General features: G+C 40.6%; 3 protein-coding genes across 3 annotated transcripts; 2 read left to right on the top strand and 1 right to left on the bottom strand.

The window, feature by feature from the left end:
• Positions 1-1139: 1139 nt before the first annotated feature.
• Positions 1140-10292, bottom strand: LOC144663963 (uncharacterized). Its single transcript, XM_078525060.1, has 4 exons — positions 10045-10292; positions 3846-6788; positions 2212-2709; positions 1140-1847 (listed from the first exon to the last, which is right to left on the bottom strand). The coding sequence occupies exons 1-3, from the start codon at positions 10290-10292 to the stop codon at positions 2457-2459; spliced, it is 3444 nt and encodes a 1147-aa protein (XP_078381186.1). The 3' UTR covers positions 1140-1847; positions 2212-2456.
• LOC144663964 (oligoribonuclease, mitochondrial-like) lies at positions 10293-15351 on the top strand. The gene is made up of 7 exons (XM_078525061.1): positions 10293-10692; positions 11449-11455; positions 11568-11644; positions 12502-12579; positions 13119-13339; positions 14049-14102; positions 14918-15351. The coding sequence occupies exons 1-7, from the start codon at positions 10552-10554 to the stop codon at positions 14991-14993; spliced, it is 654 nt and encodes a 217-aa protein (XP_078381187.1). The 5' UTR covers positions 10293-10551; the 3' UTR covers positions 14994-15351.
• Positions 15352-18159: 2808 nt separating this feature from the next.
• LOC144663130 (uncharacterized) lies at positions 18160-19506 on the top strand. Its single transcript, XM_078524063.1, has one exon. It carries the CDS (start codon positions 18215-18217, stop codon positions 18917-18919), a length of 705 nt encoding a protein of 234 aa, XP_078380189.1. The 5' UTR covers positions 18160-18214; the 3' UTR covers positions 18920-19506.
• The last annotated feature ends 2588 nt before the right edge of the window (positions 19507-22094 follow it).

Consider the following 22094-nt stretch of genomic DNA (forward strand, 5'->3'; position numbering starts at 1 on the left):
GGCAGGCCCGAAGATCCTAACAGCGAAATGACAGTTCTTTCTCTGAACACGGTTACTGTGGCTCTCAAGTTACGCGTTTAGACTTTTATTTACTGCGCTTTGTTTTGCAGAAGACAAGCTAAACCTCCGCGTGAACGCATTTTATAGATATTAACTGCATTTCAGTCGAGGAACAACAGTTGAGAATTTGATTGAGCCCGTGGTTATTGTCAGCGGTTGCTAAGTAACACGACGTTTCCGCATTACGAATTGAGTGCCGAAAGAGAATTCACCTTTCTGCTTTTGTTATACTTAGGAATCCACAGCTAAAGCCTGTTTTAGACGCGCCGCACAAGCATGTAACTGATTAGGTCGATCAAAGATTTAAAGGCACAGCCCGTTATGCATGCTCATGGACACGCTTTTGCTTATAACGTGTGTGGAAACCCTTGAGCATTCTCGACCCCAGAGCGCTTCCCTTTCGAATTGCGCAATAAGGAAAGCGAAGGTCCGAGGTGAAAATGCAACCTTGTGCTTAAGCTTGCGTCAAAGGTGTAAACTAGCTAACAAGAACAAACAACAAACACAACAAATGAGCCAGTGAGCTTACGTTATATTTTCTTACTTTTCTAATAAAACTAATTTTTGACATCTTTGAGAATCACATGCCCGTCTTTTAGAATAATGTTTTGTTATTATTTACTGCTTTAATTACAAGTATTTTATGGCAAATTATTAATAAACTTCATTGTTATCTGAATTTTTTTCCGCCGTTTTTATAATCGCTTGATAAATTACAACCATAAGCTTGAAAGAAAAATTTACACAGTATAAATAAGAACTAAAATAACATTTATCTTATAAGACAGACATGAAGAAATAATATTACAACACACCTTGAAAACAAAACTACCATCAGAAAACCCGATAGAACTATTCACCTATTAAAAATGGTTAAAACGTTAACTTTAATTGATTTCTATCTAACCTAAAAAGTAAACAAATGGAACTGACTGATAAATTGTTGAAATTTCTGTGAGTAAGGGAACAAAAATATGTTCTAACAATTCTAGAGCGCATTTCGATATTTGAAATAAGAAAGAGACGTTGAATCAAGCATCAAGCATTTCATCGGCATTGGAGAGGACGCGACGGGCCGCCGCCCCCAGTTGAAACATTTTGTCAAATTGTTGTTGAAGATTTGGCTGGTTTATACAACATAATGTTGACTAAAAATGTTTTACTCACTTAACCAGTCTTTATGGTAAAGTATTAGCCCAATCACACGAGATCTAAAGTTGGACAAGAGTCCGGAATCTTAAAATCTCGTCAACTACAACATTGTAATCCGTTAAACTTTTCTAATTTCACCACCCGCATAAATCATGTGATTTCTACTTTCTTTGGCGTTTTCGTTCGCTTCACTGAAGTTTAAAAACGATTTTGTGACCACTTTGTGTGTGATAGAAAAGGAACAAATATACACAAGCAACTTGTAATATGCATCAAATTAATACAACAATAAACTGTTTTTAGCACATTTACCGTGACATGACACAAAATAACACCATCAATACAAATTCGAAATCTGAGTACTTTAAACCAGAACCTTCAAGAGTAGCTGAAATTATTTGGGATCCTTGGTCAACAGTTGAACCAGCCTTGCCCCAGGGTTATCCGCGTGGCGCCACGCCGACGAGGTTGGTGATCAGCCGCTTACCGTGGAGTCCACAGTTCGAAACACACAGCGGCCAAACAAACGACGCATGAGCAGTTTCCGCCAAAAACCGCTACTGTCAAATGCAACGTTTGAGATCCTCTAGCTTTGAAAAACATGGTAACATTTACTAAAAAACTAGGCTGATATGCTTAAGGTCATTGCCCTGTTTGCATTGCGCATCCACTGCGCAGAATACGGGAATAGCGCGCGCGCGCGGCCCAACAAAATGGCGGCCAGCGGCAGTCCGCGAGAGAAAATTGTCACTTTCTCCTAACGAGCCTGGTGACCTTCTATATTTTGGGTGTGCGACATCCTGTAAAATGAAAACAGATCAATTCATGTGGAAAAAAAATACGCAAAAAAGTGTACTTGCCAGACTCGCAGAGGAAAAAAGGAAATGGAATACATGATCGTCCTGCTCCCGACTGTGACCCCCTATTCTAGTTCCCTGAGTAACAAACCAGTAGGCGAAGTGGAAAAATCTATGTTCAGTTTTATTTCGGGGCAATGACCTTAAGCCTTTTACTACCAGTGGTATTCTGGTTTGCCATTAAAACTTTTATAACGCGTTTTTTTTTTTTGCGAAGGTTTCCAAAAGTTACGCTTCAAAGATTGACGAATTAAAGTAGAGAAAACCAGAAATGGCTTTCAATTTTGCGTTTTGACCGCTGTGTGGCTATGTACCATTGTTCTCGCTGACCATTAAAAGCGATATGTATTGTCACTAAAACCAACATGGCGTCCATGCACTGTGAACTCAAACATGCGTACCGTTTTCAACATCAATCTCACCAGTGGCTCTGAGGCGGTCATACAGCTCGTCCCAGGCCGACGCGGTCCCTGTCATGTCGGAAGAGGTGCTAATCAAGCTATTTCTACTTGCCGTGTTGTTGTTCTTTTTAGTAGCATCATTGTCCTTCGAGTGTTCGCTGAACCAGTCATCAAGATCGTCTAGTATTTTTATTCCTTTGATACTTGAGGCCGCTGACCTGTCTCCTTCCTTTTCGCTTCTAAAGGAAAGAAGAAAATGTAAAAATAAATCTTAGTACGTTATAATACTGAACGTGGGCCAGAGCGAGAGCGCACGCAGTTTCACTCATTCAAACGAGGAAACTATTTCTAATTAACATAACATGCTCAGACACTCACGCCAGGCTAGCGGGTGGCTGGGCGTAGCGCAACTTCGTCCCCAGGGTATTCTCCACTTTCAATATGGCGGCCACTATTTTGAAAGCGGAGTAGACCCTGAGGACGATGTTCAGCGGTTCAGAGTGGCGCGACCAAGAAGTTAGACTACCAAGAACAAATCCAGCAGCTATTGGCAGAGTGGAAGGCTTGAACCCGGGACCTGCGGATTAGGACCAGGGCCCTAAACCACTCTGCTTGCATGTCCCCGTTGTGACTTCAAGCTCAAAACAAAAAATCTCCTTACTGTTAGTGTTACTTCTGATAATTTGGTGGTACATGTTTTCACCCGCCTGCTGGCAGTAAGTTAAGATTAGAAGGAGAACTTAGGCCTTGATTACTCCTAACACCACCACTCTAAGCCATCTGCCAAGTTGAACATACAAATTCTCCTTTCTGTTCTCCATAACACAGTAGTTAGAAGCAGTCAACTATAGGTGAAAACAGTTTCGTAATAAATTCCCTTAATCCCATAACTTGTAAGCACGATACTCTATGGAGAAGCTACAACTCGATCACTGTTCGAACTGACATGGTTAGTTAGGGACGTGTCAGAAATAACGCCTTTTATTATCCAGCTCTGCTTCGTAGAGTACAGATAACGCACGGAATGAGTACAAATATCTCACGGTATTTGTACTCGTCCCATTCCCCCGACCGCGCGAAAGATTAAAAAAAAGGTGGCAAAACAGCATTTAAGAGGAAGAAAACGTTTCAGTGTGTAGTATCGCTGTACATTTTTACTCGTCATTTGTACTTTGACTTGCCCTTCGGGCTCGCCAAAATATACAACGATACAACACACTTTAATGTCTAAAAGGAAATACTTATTAACTTTGTAGTCTGAGAGGCTTGCTGAATATTCGTGCAAAAACACTTGTACCCCGTTATTAACTGCTAAGGCGTTGGTTAATAAGCCACTTATTGCTTAAACCATGTACTGTTAACCTCATTTACTTACCGATTGCTCAAACTCTGAGATGCGTTCACGTGATTTTGATTGACAAACGGGCTCTGGCACGTGCAGCCTGAAAGGGCTTCCTGTAACTCGTGCACGCGGCGTCGGTACCTGTCTTCAAGCTTTTGATAAGCGTTTGCCACTTTCCTTTGTTCCTCGTATTTCTGTCTCAATTCACGTTTCTCCGCTTCGTGCTTCGAGATCAACTCTTTGCTCTCGCCTTTCAGTTTCTCGATCAAATTCAAATAGTACTCCTCCATGTCTTGATGCCACGCGATCCCTCTCGGCTCATTCTTCGTGTCGACTTCGTGAATTGTCGTTTGTTCGGGTGCATGCAAAGCCTTCCCCGACCCTAAACGAATTGGCTCGCTTTCCGCAATAATTTTCTCCTGTAAGGGTGTGTTGCCCGAAGTTTCAGTTGAATGTATTTCTGGGCTTGTGTCCGGGGGGTATAAATTCCATAAAGCAAGCCTCGTTTCATACATCTCTCGGGCAGATTGAGATCTTAAAAGCGGCGAAGGTTCTGCCAAATTGTCTTTACTGAGAGCAGGTCTGGACGTCTGCTCAAGAGCTGGACTCACAGGAGACACTTGCGCAACAGGGACAGCTTTGGATATGGTGTATGGTTTAGGATAGTTATACGCACGGCCTGACACCGGGACACTCCACGTTCGACCTTCTGACTTATGGAAATGCAAGTTTGACGGTTGAGTACTGACCGGTTCAACCGGTTGGCTTGGTTTGTCCGGAGATGCAACTGCAATTCTAGTTAATCCTTCGCCTTTCGCAAGTTCGTCCGATCTCACTGCCTTACGCTCTCGGTTATGATCGGATTCCGACCGAACTTGAACGACTCCTTCCGAACGTACGAACTGCATTGTAGTCTCATTACGCTCGAAAACCTCGTCAAGAGCGGTGTCTTCTTGAATCTCAGTTCGCTTGACCCTATCTGCGTGAAAATCGTACTCTTTTCGTTTTATAATTCTAAGATTGGTTGTTGGTTGTCGAGAATCTTGGTTTAGCAGCTCAACATTGTCTCTTGGGGCACTGTCTAAGCCATCTACCCCCTTTTCGGGAGCCATGTTTAGACCATAGCCTGCATGACTCACAACGACTGTCTCCTCTTTCACTAACTGGCGTTCGGGCGTTGCTACTGCCTTGACGCTGACAATCCCGATCGCCGTATGACGCTTCGGTTTATTCTCGGCCTTTCCTTCGGAAATGCGATCGATTTGCTGTCGGAACCCGACAACACCAATTGTTCGGTGCCTCTTGGCTTTGACCGGGAGTCGCTCCCGAGTTTCAGAGTTAACAGAAGCTGTGCTGCCCTTTTCAGTGACTTCGATAACTTTCATAGGCGCTCTGTCGACCGGTTTTAGATCCGTCACCTCATACTGAGCTACGACAGGCTTACGATTGTCTACTGGTCTATTAACCACTGCAAACTGTTTGTGGTTAGTCTGAGGCGCCCCACTCCACTTCCCATCCCTTGGAATCTCGTGAGGAGACGTCGGTGGGCTATGTACGCTCCTTGTTTTAATATCGCTCGGCGGACGCTTAAGGTAGATCTGAGCATGGGCCGTTGATTTTGCGCTTTGTGCTTGCTTGGCGATTTCGTTCTCATGAATCTTGATAAGTTCCTGAAGACTTAATCGATGTGATGCAAGCATGTCGGCGCTTAGAGAACCATCGATGCCACTCCACTGCTCATGCACAATGTAACTCTTATCAGACGCTCTTAGCGGTCCGTCCGATTCGCTTCTGCTTATTCTCGATTCCACGTTTGCTTCAATAACAGCCATGTCTTCCACAATGCTCTGAGGATACGGCGGTTTAGGAGGCGCCTCATCGAACCCTTGATCCGATTGTTCCGCTCTGACAATGCGGTCTGTGGGGGAGTGGACATAGGCAAACTTTGGCCACGTTTGAGCCTTCACTTTTCTCCTCTCTTTGTCATCCATTTGATAATACTGCAGTTCCTCAAACGACTCGGCGAAGAACTCGCCACTAAAACGTTTTGCTAATGCTTTCACTGAAGGACTTAATTGCTTATCGTCTTGTTCGTGTGCAGGTGAGACTTGCGTGACAGTTGGGAAGCCCTGCGTCACGCCATCAGAGGAATTTGTGACGCTGTGATCATATGATCGAGTTGGAACAGATGTCGTGACATGATGACCGGAAGAATAAGGCGTTGCTTGAGCATACACACGAGGATTGTGTGACCGATGAGGTTGGGCGTTGACGCGAATTCTGTGACCGGAGAACTGGTCAGCAGGTACTGCGGAAACGAACGTTGCATTTGTAGTGGAAACGTGTTCAGTAATCTTTGGAGATTTCTTCAGGAAAACTTCTTTATGCGATGTCTGGCGTTGATGATCTCTATGACCGTGGAATTTATCCGGGGAACTGGAACTCAACGACCCAGACCCCAATTGTCCCCTAACGGCGTGGTGGCTCAGCGAGTTGGTGGACTGTTGCCAAGAAGCGCTCGAGGAGCTCAAACTTGATTGGCTGTAGCGCCTCAACACGAGTGACCCGTATGGAGATCGCTCTGTCATATCATAAGCAGAATAAACTCCATGATGATCCCCTTCACCCTCATCCGCCGAAGATCCTACTTGTGAACTATAACTGGACGATAATGATCTAGACGACTCAAACTGCCTGTTCCTGCGGTCTCTCAAGCGAGCGCTTTTATATTCAGCCTTTGATGCATGTGTCCCGTAAGGCGCTCTTTGATAATCACGCCCAGAATTGTTCTTATTGCCACGATCCAGTGAAATTTCGTGGATGCTTTGTGGTCTCTCTTTGAATTTTCTCTCTGTAGTTTGAGCTCCGTACCAGCTTTGTGGACGGGCATGTTTTCTGATATCCTCAGGATCTGATTTTTGGTAAAAATGACGGCGGTCGTCCCGGCTGTTATAGAATGGAGCTTCTCTCACAGGCCTGTTGTAGAAGAAAACACATATCAGAATTAATCCCGTGGATGAAAGGGGAGGGAGGGTGGAGTGGAGGAGAGGGGAGGGAGGGGGAAAAGTTGGACTTTTGCCGTACCTTTTAGGGATAAAATTTTCACAGCCACACCCTGGTCATACGGCCTCCGTGAGAGTAAGAGATGTCTCTTTTAAGAAAGAATTATTATTCACTGCTTGGCTATTCTTATTGGAAGCACATTGTACTCAGGATTACTGGCTTAGAAATGTAGGCACAGATTTTTTGTTAGCAGACAGATAGGCATATAACCTGAGGGCCTAAAAAGCAGGATTGGGGATTGGGTGGGGGAAAGCTTATAAGTGGGATTTGACGGTTTAATAATTACTTTACCATTTCTGCAAGCCTTCTGCAGATGACTAAGCTTGGTGCGTTCAGACTATGAATATTTCTACACTCTAAAATTTAAAAACACTTTTTAACTTCTTACAACTACCGGTACATATAACAGAACCCAGGGTGTGGAGGGGGACAGGGGGGCGGGAGCCCGGGAGAAAAGGGGCGGGAAGTGGGAGGAGAGAGGGCGGGAAGCGGGATTCTTAAGGTGGCGGGAACCGGGAGAAAACGAGTGAAATTTCATAACAATTCATTATATTTCACAATAAACATGGAACAAATGGGAGATAAGTCTATGTATGTATGTCTATGTATAACAGCTACGGAAAGGGGCGGGAGGTGGGAGTAAAAGGTACAGGAAGCGGGAGTAAAAGGTACGGGAAGCGGGAGGTTCACACCCCCCAGCCCCCCCCCCCCCCCAGGGGGCAAAGAAATTCAATTTTTCAGCTTGCCATTTGGGCAAGCTGTAGCCACAATGTACAATGCCGAAAGTCATTTTAATTAGGGCGGGAAAAATCCTTGTTATTAGTGTGATTGCTTTTCTCAAAAAATTTTCCCAAAAAAACTACCACTTGCCCAACATGCAAGTGAAGGATAAAATCCACTAGCCCTGCCGAAAAATCCCCCTGCTCCACACTATCGGACATGCACTTCTTTCCATGCTGCAAAACACTCTCAATACTTTTCAGGGCTTATCATATAGGCTTAGTTCACCCAATTGTTTGTACATTTTCTGTGCATTCTGATTAGGTAAAGGTTGATGCCATTAACTATTAAGAAGACTGTATAACATCATCGTTAACATGAAGGATAGGCAAGCAGTAGCTTAATTGCAGATACAACCACTATTGAATATGTGAAATTCATATATTTGAACTGCAGAATGAAGAAATAAATGTAAAGAAGATCCTTACAGTTATTAACACAACTAATGCAGTTGTGAAAAGAAAGCCTGAAAAAGCCACTATTCATTGCTCCTGACTGCTTTGGTGTTCACAAGATCTGCGATTTACAGTCAAAAATAATCCATACTGATGACATTTAAACATTTACAACACATGGTCTTCATATTAAATTAATTTATTCATATTTCATCAAATTCTGAACCCCTGAAATATTTGCTCACTGCTGCTGGGGGAATAATTATTCAGACAGTAAACAAGGAGCACAAACATATCAGGGAAATGATCATAGCAGACAACTTCCTCATGAAAATCAGAAGTCCCTATGTAAGTTGCACATTCATGAGCTTATTTTTTTCTTGTTTAGAGCCAAGTGAAATCGCTTATTTAAATTACATTGTTTTAGAATATGAGTGCATGAGGCATTCAGCCCATCACACACACTACTTCTGAATGGCTTTCTGACTTATCCTTTTGTTTAGCTGCTGTTTAGTCCGTATTATATTTTTTTCTTGGCTGTACCTTGGATGTTGGTAGAACATTTGCCTTGTGTGCCTGCCTTGTGATTTACAATTCTCATCTGATGGTCTTCCAACATGCCACATGGCTTACTGTGATATATTGCTAATTAATGTATTCCCTTCTGATATGTCACATAATAGATAATAGGCTTGCCCAGACTTGCCAACCCTTGACTCACAAAAACATAATCTCACCTGCATAATATAAGTCAAACCATACAGGAGGCAACATATTTACAAAAAAATATATTTCAATGTGACAGATAGCTGTACCAAGCAGAATTTTGTTGCCAGGGCAGAATTTTGAGCAGAAAATGACAGAGATGTTTTTTATTTCTGGCAGGCAGAATACATCAATTTTCTCAAAGCCTGCCTGCAATCATGCATGCCATCAGCCAATACTTGAGATAATTGTAGTTATTTGGAACTATAAATAGTCATAATAATAAGTTATATTGATTTTATAATTGACCCTGGGACCTGAAAATTTTACATTAACCACTACAATGTGACATATAAATATTTTCCGTCTATTGTTTAATAAGCACATACGGTGTGATCTTACTGAATTAAAAAATGTACATCGGATTTAAATCATTATACATGTATGTTGTATAATTCCTGACTATATTCAATTTTTGAACCATTTCTTATCACAGATTTTTAAAATGGAATTATGTAAAACCTGCTTCTACTGTCACAGCAAAATGTCAAACCAGAACATTAAAAATGTTAATCCTTCACAAATTCAGTGAACCAGGAAATGAATGAATGTAAAAATTATCTATAATCAGCAATGGGCATTTGTTTAGAACACAATCATTCCAGTTTATTGTTCAAATACTATTATTATAACATACAAGCTTAAATTGATTGGTCGTGCTGTGTATGACATGATCAGACAAGTTGTATACAACATTTATCAAAAGGCCATTGTTTATTGTTCTTTAAAGGAAGTGACTAATAGCTACTGGAATGAATGGCGAGTGTTGACGCAAATTTAAGGATGTCTTTAGTCGAGATACATTTCTAAAGATACTATATTCGATCGCTGGGAAATACGATAAGGCACTAGACTTTAACAATTTGATAACAGCGAAATAAAAACAAGATTTAGACAAAAGAATCGACAGATTGTTTCTACAATAAACATTCTGAATAGGAGACGATATAAGAAGCTTACCAAAACGCGACGACAAAGTGTATAATTTTACTTCGTATTATTTCCAAGCTCTAAAAAATAAGTCAACACTGATATTGCTCGGTTGGTCAAGGAAATATTTTTGGGAATAATTTTGTGTTGATTGAATGTGCAAGTATTCCGTGGGAAGTAAATCTGTGTTGGTAATCACTGAGCGTACTTATCTGTGTCTGTGTTGATATTAACAAACAACATGGGGTAATAAATGGAGTATGTCATGATCAGTCTGTAAAATATGGGAGTAAACTTACTCGTTTTCTCGTCGATCTCTGCGATTTCCTTTCTCCATATTAATCTTCTGGCCGTATTCACGATGCCGTTCCCGTCTGCGGCTTGGACCAGAAGAATCATCATAATTCAACCGCTGTTTTCCGCGCGATCTCTTCACCGAGCGTTCCAAACGTGCAGCGAGTCTCGACGAGGCTTCTCTCTCGCTTGAATAAATTTGCTCTTTGGAAGACGAAGAACTTGGTCTCTGCGCAGCTACTTCAAGTGACATTTAAATTATGTTGCAGAGGATAAGTACTCGGCATCTGTAGGACGCCAGCAATGTGAAAAACAATAGTTTATCGGCTTCAATATTGAAGCCTTTAGTTGTGGTTTAGGATTTTGCACTTGTGAAAACATTCCTGGCATTTTTTCACAGCTTAGCAGCCTGGTGATGTTTGGTCTCCGTTGAAGGGATTGAAACTAGACTTGTTCTCAGGTTGACCGAGTACAAGTAACAAGTAACGCCTGACTGTAATTGCTGTTTCTCCATGAATTTACCGCTGTGGATCTCCCGCGCGTTCTGTAGGAGTTTTTTAACGAAAAATTGTCGCGAAATCAGGAATTTTAACTGTAAAAAATTCACTGATATGAGCATGGCAAGACAAAGGTTGATTTGGGTTGATTTGGAGGTAAGCTACTTTAGTACTTAAAAGAAAATCCGTCGGATCCAGAGCTGCTGCAAACGAAAGTTAAGTCTTTTTGAGGTAAAACTGAAACCTATAGCTGTAGAACAGACTGTTATCCGGGTCTATTAATAAGCCTATCAATGGTTTGCCCCAGAATAAAGGGTGCGGGCAACCCCAAGGGAATTTGACATTTTTAGGTTTTCAAATGCAGCTTCCCACCCTTGGGACTCCATTGAGAGTCAAATTCCCGCTCTTGGCCAGGCCCTCTCCACTTTCCAAGATGGGGAATGAGGAACATTTTTCACGGAGGAGACTGTTGTGGATGTCAATATTCCCTACCCAGGTAGAGGGTACGCAAAGGGGGGTTCGTGATCCCGTAAAAAAAGGGGGGGGGGGGGGTTCGTGATCCCGTTTCACGCACAAGTTTTAACCAAATTCACGTGTCACGTATACTTGAAACAACAGAATTCACGGATCACGTTTCTTTTCTAACTATTTTTCACGCGTCACAGTCTAATTTTTGCCCTATTTTCACGCTTCACAGACTAATTTTTGCCCTTTTCACGTGTCACGCATAAACCCTTTGCCCCCCTCCAGGTAGAGCTACGCTAAAAGGAATTCCCATTGCATAAAAAAAGTTAGTGGTATGAGTATCTAATTAATACTGTTCGTTACATTGCAATGTTATTTAATTAACATTATTTTTCTTTAAAAATTTTTTCCCTACTCACTCTACTTGCTGCTGTTTTGGCTACCAAGATGACAGGTAATTTTTCTGTTTTTTTTTTTTGCTTTTGTTAAAAGCGATTTTAACTTTGATCTATTATTCAAGCTTCAGTGTTTAAATGATTGTAGTATCTTTGATATCTTCCCTGTAGGTCTGGATATTGAAACATGTCAGATTATAGAAATGGCATGCCTTATCACAGATGAAAACCTCAACATTGTTGCAGAGGTAGATAACTACCTGTCAGGTGATCGGCCATTTCACCAACATGTAGTTTCACAAACAACCAGTTCACTTACTTTTCGTATTGATGTTGGTGTAATTAATATAAATCAAATACAGTATATAATTTGCAATTAAATCTGCAAGGCTCCAACTTTAGTGTTAAGTACTACACTAGGGAGTGCAAACACTGAATATTTTTTGTTCTTTAAGACTGAGTACAAAAGGAAACTGCCCTTTGGGGAAATTATCTACACATTTTGGCCAAAAGACGGATAAACATCTGTTTAATATTTACAGGGTTTGGGATGTTATTTGTTCTATAAACAACCCTCCAAGTTATCTTTTTTCATTAGTGGCCATTTGACAACTATATATTTAGGTGAAGTCCCCAATAGAACATTTTGGTTGCCAAAATATTATTATCATGCAAAAATGAAGAAGCATTGAATGAAACAAAATTTTACCACAAAATTTCACTGGAAAAACTCAATGAAAAAAAAAAAAGAATGAAAATTAATGTACAGAGCAGTTTTTAGGTTGGATGATCACTTATGGTAGTTTGCTCAAGCTCCGGAGCAGCCCTCTTGAAGTCACCAGGCTGGCAACTTGTACTTTAGTCACCAGTTCCAAAATTCTAGTCGCCATGATGACTAAAATGGTCGCAACTTGGAGGGTTGATAAAGCAGAACACATACCGTGAATGTGTACCTTAAGCCATCTGCATTACATGATCACTAATTCTTCTCTTGCTTACCGTTAAGTAATATCTGAGATTCAACCCAAAGAATTCCATACTGAAGAAGTTGCTCTTTTAGCAGAGTAATGTAATAAGTCATATTAAATTGAATTTTAAATTTTAGGGTCCTGACTTAGTGATTCATCAACCTGACACAGCACTGGAAGCCATGGATGAGTGGTGTACTAAACATCATGGAGAGGTACTTCAGTCTTTAGCTTTTACTGAGAACAGCATGACTCACAGATTCAATAGACCAGGGATGTAACTAAGGGCTGGCTGCCAGCTAATTTCACAGGCTGAAAGAGAACTTGAATCTGGCTTAAATTTCACACAAAAGCAATTTAGACAAGGCTTAACTATTAGAGTTGCCAAGACCAGAAAAACCTGGCAACTGGGCTTAAGGTTAATCTTACCTTCTGACAACCCCTTCAAGTTAAGACCATTTTAGTTGCCATAGTGACTAAAATTTTGGAGCTAGTGACTAAATTGGGACCGAAGTCGCCAGCCTGGCGACTAAAATTGAAAAGAAGGATTGAAAGCGTGAGCTTAATAATTTTATTTATTTTAGCGACTAAAATTTTTCACTGGCGACCAAAGTTGAGCAGTGGGTGGCCAAATGGCCACTAAGGAAAAAAAAAACATTGGAGGTTTGCTACATGCCTGCTCATTGGTAATCAATTATCCAATTAAAGGAGCATTGGAATAATATTAGTTTTTGCAACTCCATCTGTTACCAAGTCAGGTTTAACAGCTGCAGTCAGAGCTTCCAAAATCAGTCTATCACAAGCAGAACAGACTTTTCTGGATTTTGTGAAGAAGCACACCCCACATAAACAGTGTCCACTGGCTGGAAACAGTGTCCACGCAGATAAAAAGTTCTTGGACAAGTACATGCCGCAGTTTATGGATCAGCTTCATTACAGAATTGTGGATGTTAGCACTGTTAAAGAGCTTTGCAGGTTAGTAGAAAGGGAAAATTATGCCACAGCCAATAGTTTGAGCATACTGGACTAACGGAATCTGGAATCAACTCAAGTGATCTGGGTTTTCAAGCACAGTGTCTTGGGTCATTGTGTTCTTGGGCTTGCAAACATTTGATTTAATTTATCTTTCTATATATATATATATTATTTTATGATTTATTTTCTCTGCATATTAGCATATGTTTTGCTAGGGGCCTAGTCAGCCCCTTTCAGCTCCGAGGGTAAATAAATTTGATTGATTGATTGATTGATTGATTGATTGATTGATTGATTGATTGATTGATTGATTGATTGATTGACTCTCACACTTATCATAAGGTATATACATGGCTTACCTGCTAAGTTATTGTTGGGCCAGGGTAGGGGTTACCCTGCAATGGACTTGCATCTCATCAAGGGATAAGATAAGAAGGGCTGTTTGTCACTTTATACTATTGCAACAGGGATAAGCTTCTTTGATGTTGGACACTTGATTAAATGCAAACTTTTTTTAAAATTGCTTCAAAGTTAGTGGGTGAACTTGAGAAACTGACAGTCTAAGGTGGTTTAACAATTGTGTCAACATAAAAAGCATCTTATATATATTCATGCCTGGAAACTTACATTGTTACTGTTTTGATTTCCGCACCATAGAATTTAAACGTCTAGTTTTTTTTACATAATTTTTATTTTTTGCCTTATTTAGGAGGTGGTACCCAGAGACATATGAACGAGCTCCAAAGAAAAAGGGCCAACATAGGTATTTTTCACAATCATACTACAGTTGACTCACTGTAATTTGCACCAACAATAAAAAATTCTGTCAAAGGGAAGGGGTGTGTCTGGTAGCAAAAACTCCTCCCCTTGTTTTTTTAGTCATTTTTATTGGTTTGCTCAAAAATAACTAAATTTAAGCATGTAGATTTCGTTTTAGTCAAGAAACAATGCCTATTTTATTCATTGTCTGCACTTCATTTACAAGAAGCCGGCAAATATGGCAAGTGGCACAAGCACCTTGTTGTTTATTTCGGGAGATGGCCCTCTGCTTATATTTGAACTGATTTTAGTTTGTTTTCCTCATGACGTAAATTAGCATTAACCTGGTCTAACTTCTACACCTGACAGATGCAACTTTGGTCAGGTCACCTCCAGCTCTCTTTGTGCCGTGCTGCACATAATGCCCTCATTCAGCCAGGGTTCATACAAGTCATGGAATTTTAGAATTTCATTTTCCAGGCCTGAAAACTCATGGAATTTAAGTGTGGATCATGTCGTGAAGTCATGGAAAATGTTATTGATTGTAAAAAATAAATTAGGCAGGTTATTTTTTGTGAGGGAAAGGGTAAAAGCGTACCCGAAATCAAGATAATTTTTGAAATGTCATGGAAAACCGGCGTTGAAAAGTCATGAAAAATCATGGAATTTTAAAAGCCCAAAAGAGTACAAACCCTGAGATTTGTGCTGGTGAACAATACCAGACTGCACTGTCTCAGTTTTCTTTATCATTTTTGGTAAAAATAATAATCAAATTAATGAATAGCCAAATAATAAGATGAAAATTGGTTCCATTTGCAGAGCCTTAGAAGACATTAAAGAAAGCATCACAGAACTCCAGTTTTACAAGCAGACAATTTTCAAATCATCTGAGTGAGGATCAAACAGCTATGTTCACTTGCTGTACTGGATGAGATCAGCAACATGCTGTGTTGAATGATGAATGAACCTCTCTCCTCCGCAGAGGCGAAAAAACACGAAAAATGAAAAATAGCTCCGCGCGCTTACTTTTCACCTCTCCCCGTTCCTCTCCCCATTTCCCAGCCCGTACGAAACACGAAAGAGACCTCTGCGAAGGAGAGAGGTGAATGAACCGTCAGCTGCAAACCTCTGAAATGAAAAGTGTGACAATCACACAAAAAAGATCAGAATGCAGATTGTTCCAATATGAAAACACTGAAAGAAGTCTTGGGGTGCTTATTTAAATTAACAAATAAATATTATATTTCTCTCTACTCTGTCTCAGCTAGGTCTTTTTTTTTTTTTAATAATGATCAAGTTTACTACATTGTCCCCTCCCCCTTTAAATATAAGTCCTGGTTTGAGGGCTGGTCTGTGAGCTTATCGCCCACTTCTAAAAAATCTTTTTAGAGTAGAACCTCCCTTTAGGCGACCACCAAAAACGTCAAGGCTGTGTGGTTCCTTGCGGGAAGTGGACGCTTTGCAGAGGTCGGCAACCAGGAGTCTTGTGTTATGATGTTATGGTCTGTACTCAATTTAGAGGCTCAATTCATCTGTAAACGACTGTAAACCCAAAAGTTAGGGATTTGAACCCGGCCGGTGTCACAGCGGATTTTGTCCCCCCGCCGATTTTGTTCCCCCGGACCAAATCCGCTAGCTGATATTGACCGCCCGGGCAATATTCGCTAAAATGAATGACACGTGATTTTTGATTGGAAAACGTTGCTTCGGGCCGTGTTGAGAATAAACACCGAGACTTACCTTGTCTATTTCGTCTTTTCAATGTTCATGAAATATTCGTATTAACATTTAATCGTCTTTTCTTTTATTCGTTAACGACTCCAGGAGTACGATAGCGAAGTATGATCACTTTTGACGGGGGGTCAAAATTCGCGAAGGGGAGACAAAATCAGCTAGCAAATATTGACTCCCGGAGGTCCATATCTGCTAGCGAATTTTGACCGGGGGGTCATTATCCGCTAGCAGATTTTGACCGGGGGGTCATTATCCGCTAGCAGATTTTGACCGGGGGGGTCAAAATCGGCTAGGACACCGGGACCTCCGAATTGCAATACCAGCCCCCTGACCACAGTGCCTCCCTAGAACTTCTGGTTCGCAGTTCGTTGTTTCGGCTAACCAGACAGTCTATAAAAGGAGGTTTTCTTTTTTTTCGATCTCTCTGGTAAACTGGATGTCGGCGTTCTGATCTTTGAGGTGTTTGTGAAAATCGTCAATTTCGACTTTATGTACGGCGGTAAAAGTATCGTAGCCAGAGGTATTGTTTGTCGGCAAATTGAAAGGACGAGTTTTTCGAATCACAATTTTTGCGACAGCAACGGAAACCGGCAACCCTATGGTTGTTCTGTGCAATTGCTTTTACTGCAAGTTACGTTTTTCAACATGTAAGGGTAGATTTAGGAAATCTACTTATCATTTTTTATTTTGAAAATTGGAAAACAAATCCATGTACATGTAATCGAAAGAAGCCGTGACGAGGGGGGGGGGGGGGGTAATAGGGGTACGCAAATCGGCCAATTCGTGCTATTTTTGGCTAAACTGATCCGTCAATCTGCCACTATTTTCGTTCAAATAATCCAATCCGCATTACTTGAAAACATTGTGTGGTAAAGTGTCACTGTCAGGGGCAGTCATGATATGTTGTTTATGCCAACTTTTTCAAGAAGTTTCGTTTTATCAGTTTTATTGCTTGTTTTAACGACAATTCCGCCAGCATACTGATGAAGACCGACCAAAGTGGTCCGGACTTTGTTTAGTATCCATTATCCGATCTTCCTGACATGAAGAGTCCTGAATCCGGGCCAAAATTCTCAGTTGATCCGCCGGGTCCGCTGTATTAAATTTCAAGATCCGCGAATCCGCTCAATGTAAGTGTAGCGCGCGCAAAAATCCACAACCGTATCCGTACCGATCTCTGCGCTTTTGAAGGCAAAATCCGTCGATCCGCGCACTTATTTACCCCCATCCATGACTGCCAGACTCTTCGCGGTCATTCTCTTAAGTGGCTAATGCCGATCGATTTGTGCGTTTGTCGAGAAGTACGGATTTCCAGCGATTTTGAAAGCCTGTGTGGGTGTGTATTTTGATCTCAAATTCAATTTGTAACCTTTTTCGGACTGAAAAAATCCATGTAAATCAGTATCCTGGGTGCCAGTAGTGTAAACGGTAGTGAAACCGCCATAGCCTGCGTGACACAAACGTAGGAGAGCCACTGCCTTATGATAAACATTCTTCAAGTTCAGCAATGTTTCCATAAAGTCTGGTGAAAAAACTAGCTGTAGTGTCTGTTAAAAGTATAAGCAACTTGTAGAGTTTGTAATTTAAATTTGTTAAATCTCCTGATCTGAAAGGTTCCCACGGAGTCTGTGCGAAAGAGCAAAATAAAGGGGTATCAAATGGTCTTTGCGAGCATTTGCGAGCATGCGAGCACAGCGTTTTTCTTTGCGAGCACGAGCATTGACAAAAATTAGCCTTGCGAGCAACGAGCACTTTTCAAAAACCTACCTTCACTAAAAACCGAGCATGCGAGCACTTGTAAAATTGTGCGAGCACGAGCAAACGAGCACAAACTAAAATTTTGCGAGCATTGCGAGCACTGCAACATTTTGACCCCTAAATAAAGCCGCGAGGTGTTTTTTTTTTTTTTTTTTTTTTTTTTTTTTGGGGGGGGGGGGGGGCAGTATAGATCGCTCGGCCATGCAATATACCGGGAATATAGTACATGTATATAGATAACAGAAGCGCATATAAAATCAGATAAAATAGATCTCTTTTGTTTCGTTTGTAAATTGCCCATTTCAGATCATCTCATGCTCTCTAGCCGGAACTTTTCCTTTACCTATCTTAAAATTTATCATTCATTTTCAGGTGGGTTTTTTGAGAGAAATAATTCTCAAGGGTAACATTACATGGTCTCAAATGGGACGACAAACAAACGGAACTAAAAACTAAAAGAGTTCTATACAAAAGGCTTCCCGAATCGAACCAATCAGAGAGCCCGTTCTGAAGAATGCGTGGGATGTCATGCATATATCCGACCATAAAGATTAAAATAATTACGGCAAACGAACATTCTTGATTCCATTTTCTTCAGGCTTTATATATCCAAGGTCGATCGCTATGCAGGCCAAAGAAGAATCGTTTCCAAGTTTAGATTTTGAAAAAGAGCTCGAGAGAGCAAAGTGGTTTAAAGAAGACTTAGAGAAAGGCGGTTGGAATGAGAGATTCAAAGTTCCCGGTCGATTTGAATCCTGGAGCAAAACATTCCCAGAACAAGAGGTTGCAGTCAAAGTACTCTTCTTGTTTCAACTGCCGCTGTCCGCAGAGAAATTCGCTGAAATGGTGCATCCTTCCAACATGGACATACGTACAAAGTGGGACGAAGCTTTTGCAGACCTTGAGACTTTGGAAGTTGGCCCTGATGAGGCGCGTATCGTATCCACAAGAATTGCGTTATCTTGCCCGCTCAGTGATCGAGATATGGTTCTGTTCGTTTCGCCAACGAAACAAGTCGACTGGTATGGCAAAAAATCGTATGCTATGTTTGTGAAGAACGCCAGTCACCCTTCTAAACCGGCAGGGAGAGGGGGTCTAGTGAGAGCCACGAATGGCGGTAATTTCTACATCGCGTGCCCAGATGAAAACGATCCAGAGAATAAATGTCAAGTGTTCGGGTTAACAAACAATAACTACAACGGATGGCTGCCTAATGCGCGTATGGAATCGGTAGTTGGCAAGAGGGCTCCTGAAACATTTCACAAGCTGCAAGATAACATAATCGAGGGCTATAAGAAGTATTTCATGAAGGACGAAAATGAGATGTAAAACCAGCAGTTAGCGAGGTTTTGCGCCATCGCCCTCGCCCGGCCGGGGACAATACAAGTGCTTTGGGTGGATTTTTAATTGCGTGACTTATTCTTAGTAGTTTTATTTACGCCTTAGTAAGAATTGTATTGTATTAGGATCTTTTTCACGGGCAAATGTTTGTAGAATTAAGAATTTTTTTCCAGTATTAGGACCCGTCTATTAGGGAGTTCAATGACTTTTACGGAGTCGGTAGGACGAGCAAAAAAAAGAATGAGCACTTTACGGGGTCTGGGTTCTTTTAAGAAGCCAGGAGATGTAGAACCGAAAGATTTTGTTTCAGTTGATCTCGCTGAGACTATTGCACGAAACAGCCTTTGAAAAACTTAGTATCGATGTTTAATTAAAGACAAAGACATCACACCATACAAAATGTTGTTAATAAAACAAGATCATGTGCTTATAAATTAAAGTACTTGCCTCTTTGACTAGTGAATCTGGAATTTTTTTTTTGCATTTCGAAAAAAATGGGTCGGTCGGGCGATGGGAAACGAAACATTTTATTGGGATTTTCACTTGATTGTATAATAAACTTTATCTTTGAAGTAGTTTTGTCAGTAGTGGGAAAAATTGCATGCCATGGCATTTCGTGTTCGAAGCAACGCTCTATGCTTCGACTATGGTCGTCATTGCGTAGACGCATTAGATGATTTTGCATAATAAAGGGAAATGCTGCTATCTGTCAGTCATGGTTTTGCCTCAATTCTTCGTATAATTACTGTAACGCCAAGGGCTAATTGGCAGTTTTACGTAAGACGTAAAGACGTGACCGATTTTGTTTATATTGCCCTGATAGTTGTGGGCGTTTTTTAGGTCGGTGTCTCTTATCAGATTATCAGCACACTAGCTAAATAACAATACATGGGAGGCGCGGTGGCCTAATGGTTAGCGCGCTCGACTCACCATCACAAGAGACGGGGCGATGGGAAACGAAACATTTTATTGGGATGGCCTAAAAGAAAAAAAAGTGGATTTTTTTTTGTTTTTAGTGTTGTTTGATAATACATTTTCACAAAATAGCTGCAATAATAAACCGAAAAGTTGCCTGGCCTTGTTCATAAATTGGCATGATTTACTATCTAGGCCGGGGGCATTAAAGCGAGGGGTACTGTTATTAGAAAAAAAAAAAAAAAGAACTTTCAGACGAGGGGTTAAAGAGTCTAGAGAGGGGGGGTTCAATACCTTTTAACATTTGAAACAGAAGTAAAAACGTTCAACTTTTTCTTTCTTGCGTTTTGGAATAAAAATGTTATTTGAACTGGGTTCAACTTATAAACCAAATCAATATTTAAAAACTTCGGATGCATCAATAAAAATTTCTTTCTATTATCAGTTTCGCTTCGCTCAGCCAAATAGTAAAACATTTCCTAACATAAGTAAAGACGCAAACACACACACAACAGTTCTTGGACAATGCTGGAGGGATCGATACTTAGTTTTAAGCAAAATCTGAAGAGTTACAGTTTAAGCACTGACATAAGCTATAAAATATAAGCTACATGAACGTAAGCAGTGATAAAAATCTGAATAAAACTCACAACCGTAGTGAAAGCAATGTAAAGTGGTAAGTAGAAAATTTCACTATTGCAGGCTACAATGAAAAACAAACTTAGGTAAGGAAAACACACCTTATTTTGCACAAAAATAACGATAAGAAAAAATAGCCTCGAGTAAAAGTTGGGGTTTATAAAGGGCTAAAACCCTAAAGGGAATATTTGCAATGCACGCTAGCAAGACCCGTCTGACTTGATACATATTTTTACACGAACGTTGGTTGAAAAAAATGGAAATTTGCTCTATACGGACGTTCAAGGAGAAACTTCGAATGAAAATAAATACAAAAAGCGGGAAGCCAATATTTCAGGCAAACTTTTATTCAAGAAAACATGCACTGCATCTGCAGTAAGAATGACTATCAAAAGGCCCTTTAGGCTACCTCGTGTCACACGATTGGCCAGTTCCTCTCTCGCTCGCTTTGACTTCCGCAACGCCTTTTTTCGCGTCAGTTGGTGAAAGAGGAAAGAAAACATCTGGGATTTGGTGGCGCACAACAGTTTACTGACATGGCAATAACAAATACCAAGAGAAAATAAGGCCCCCTTATTTTCTCTTGCAAATACCTAACGACCGTGAAACCAAAAGCCTCGCGGCAAAAACTAACCAAAAAAGCTTCCGGCTAAAAAGCAACAGCCGAGGCTTAAAGAAGCTTAAAACCGGTTCAATACCATAGAAACCCGTTATCACACTACCAAGGAAAAAAAGTTGTTTCAAATAACGATGGGTTGGCATATCATTGAAAAAAGAACACGCAATAGCCATGCTTTCAAGTATAGGATGCCAAAAGTTTCTAAGGACGTTTTTAAGTTTTCTTTTTTTCCTAGATCAATAACAGAATGGAACTTTCTGCCCGCTGACTTAGTGAATTGCAAGTCATTATCGAATTTTAAATTAAATTTAGGGAAGCATGTAAACAAGTAAATTGTAACTAAGTATTTTTATATCTTATTTATACATGTACATTTTGTTTTTGTTATTTTGTACTCTTATAGTTGATGTGATGTCTTAAACGATGTTATCAACTTAATAAATGTAGATGTAGATTTTTGATACAGTACAGTATAATAATGGCTGATTCTTGTGTTTTGCCTAATACGTGAATTTAAATAACATTTGAACAGGTGTTAATACTAGTTTTAGAATGTTATTGTAATTTCGTTGAGTTGTGGGAGACGTATTTGGTACTACCTTATTATAGAAAATTAACGCTCCATGAAATTAACGCGAATTTCAAAAATTCGCGTTAATTTTTGTTAACGTTAATTTCCGCACCGTTAATTAAGTAGAGCGTTAATTTCCATGACCTTAATTTCCACTATTTTGGCCCCAATTTCTCGATACAGTCCAGACGTTCTTGTCTACTAGGAAAAGGCATTATTTCATCAGGGTGGAAATCTGCCGGTATCACTGAAACTGTAAAGTACGCTCGAGGCGGTCAGATTCCTTTGCTTAACCCCTACGCTTAGGATTATACGCCTAGTGTTGAAATAAACTTGTTTCTGTTGTCTCAACAAGTGATTTCTTTGCGTTCGTCGCGTTAATTTCCTTCATTTTGAAATGTTATCCCCTCTTTCGCGTT

This window comes from Oculina patagonica, chromosome 8, assembly GCF_052425735.1.
Source record: "Oculina patagonica isolate OP01 chromosome 8, crgOcupat, whole genome shotgun sequence".
Classification (NCBI taxonomy): Eukaryota; Metazoa; Cnidaria; class Anthozoa; order Scleractinia; family Oculinidae; genus Oculina; species Oculina patagonica.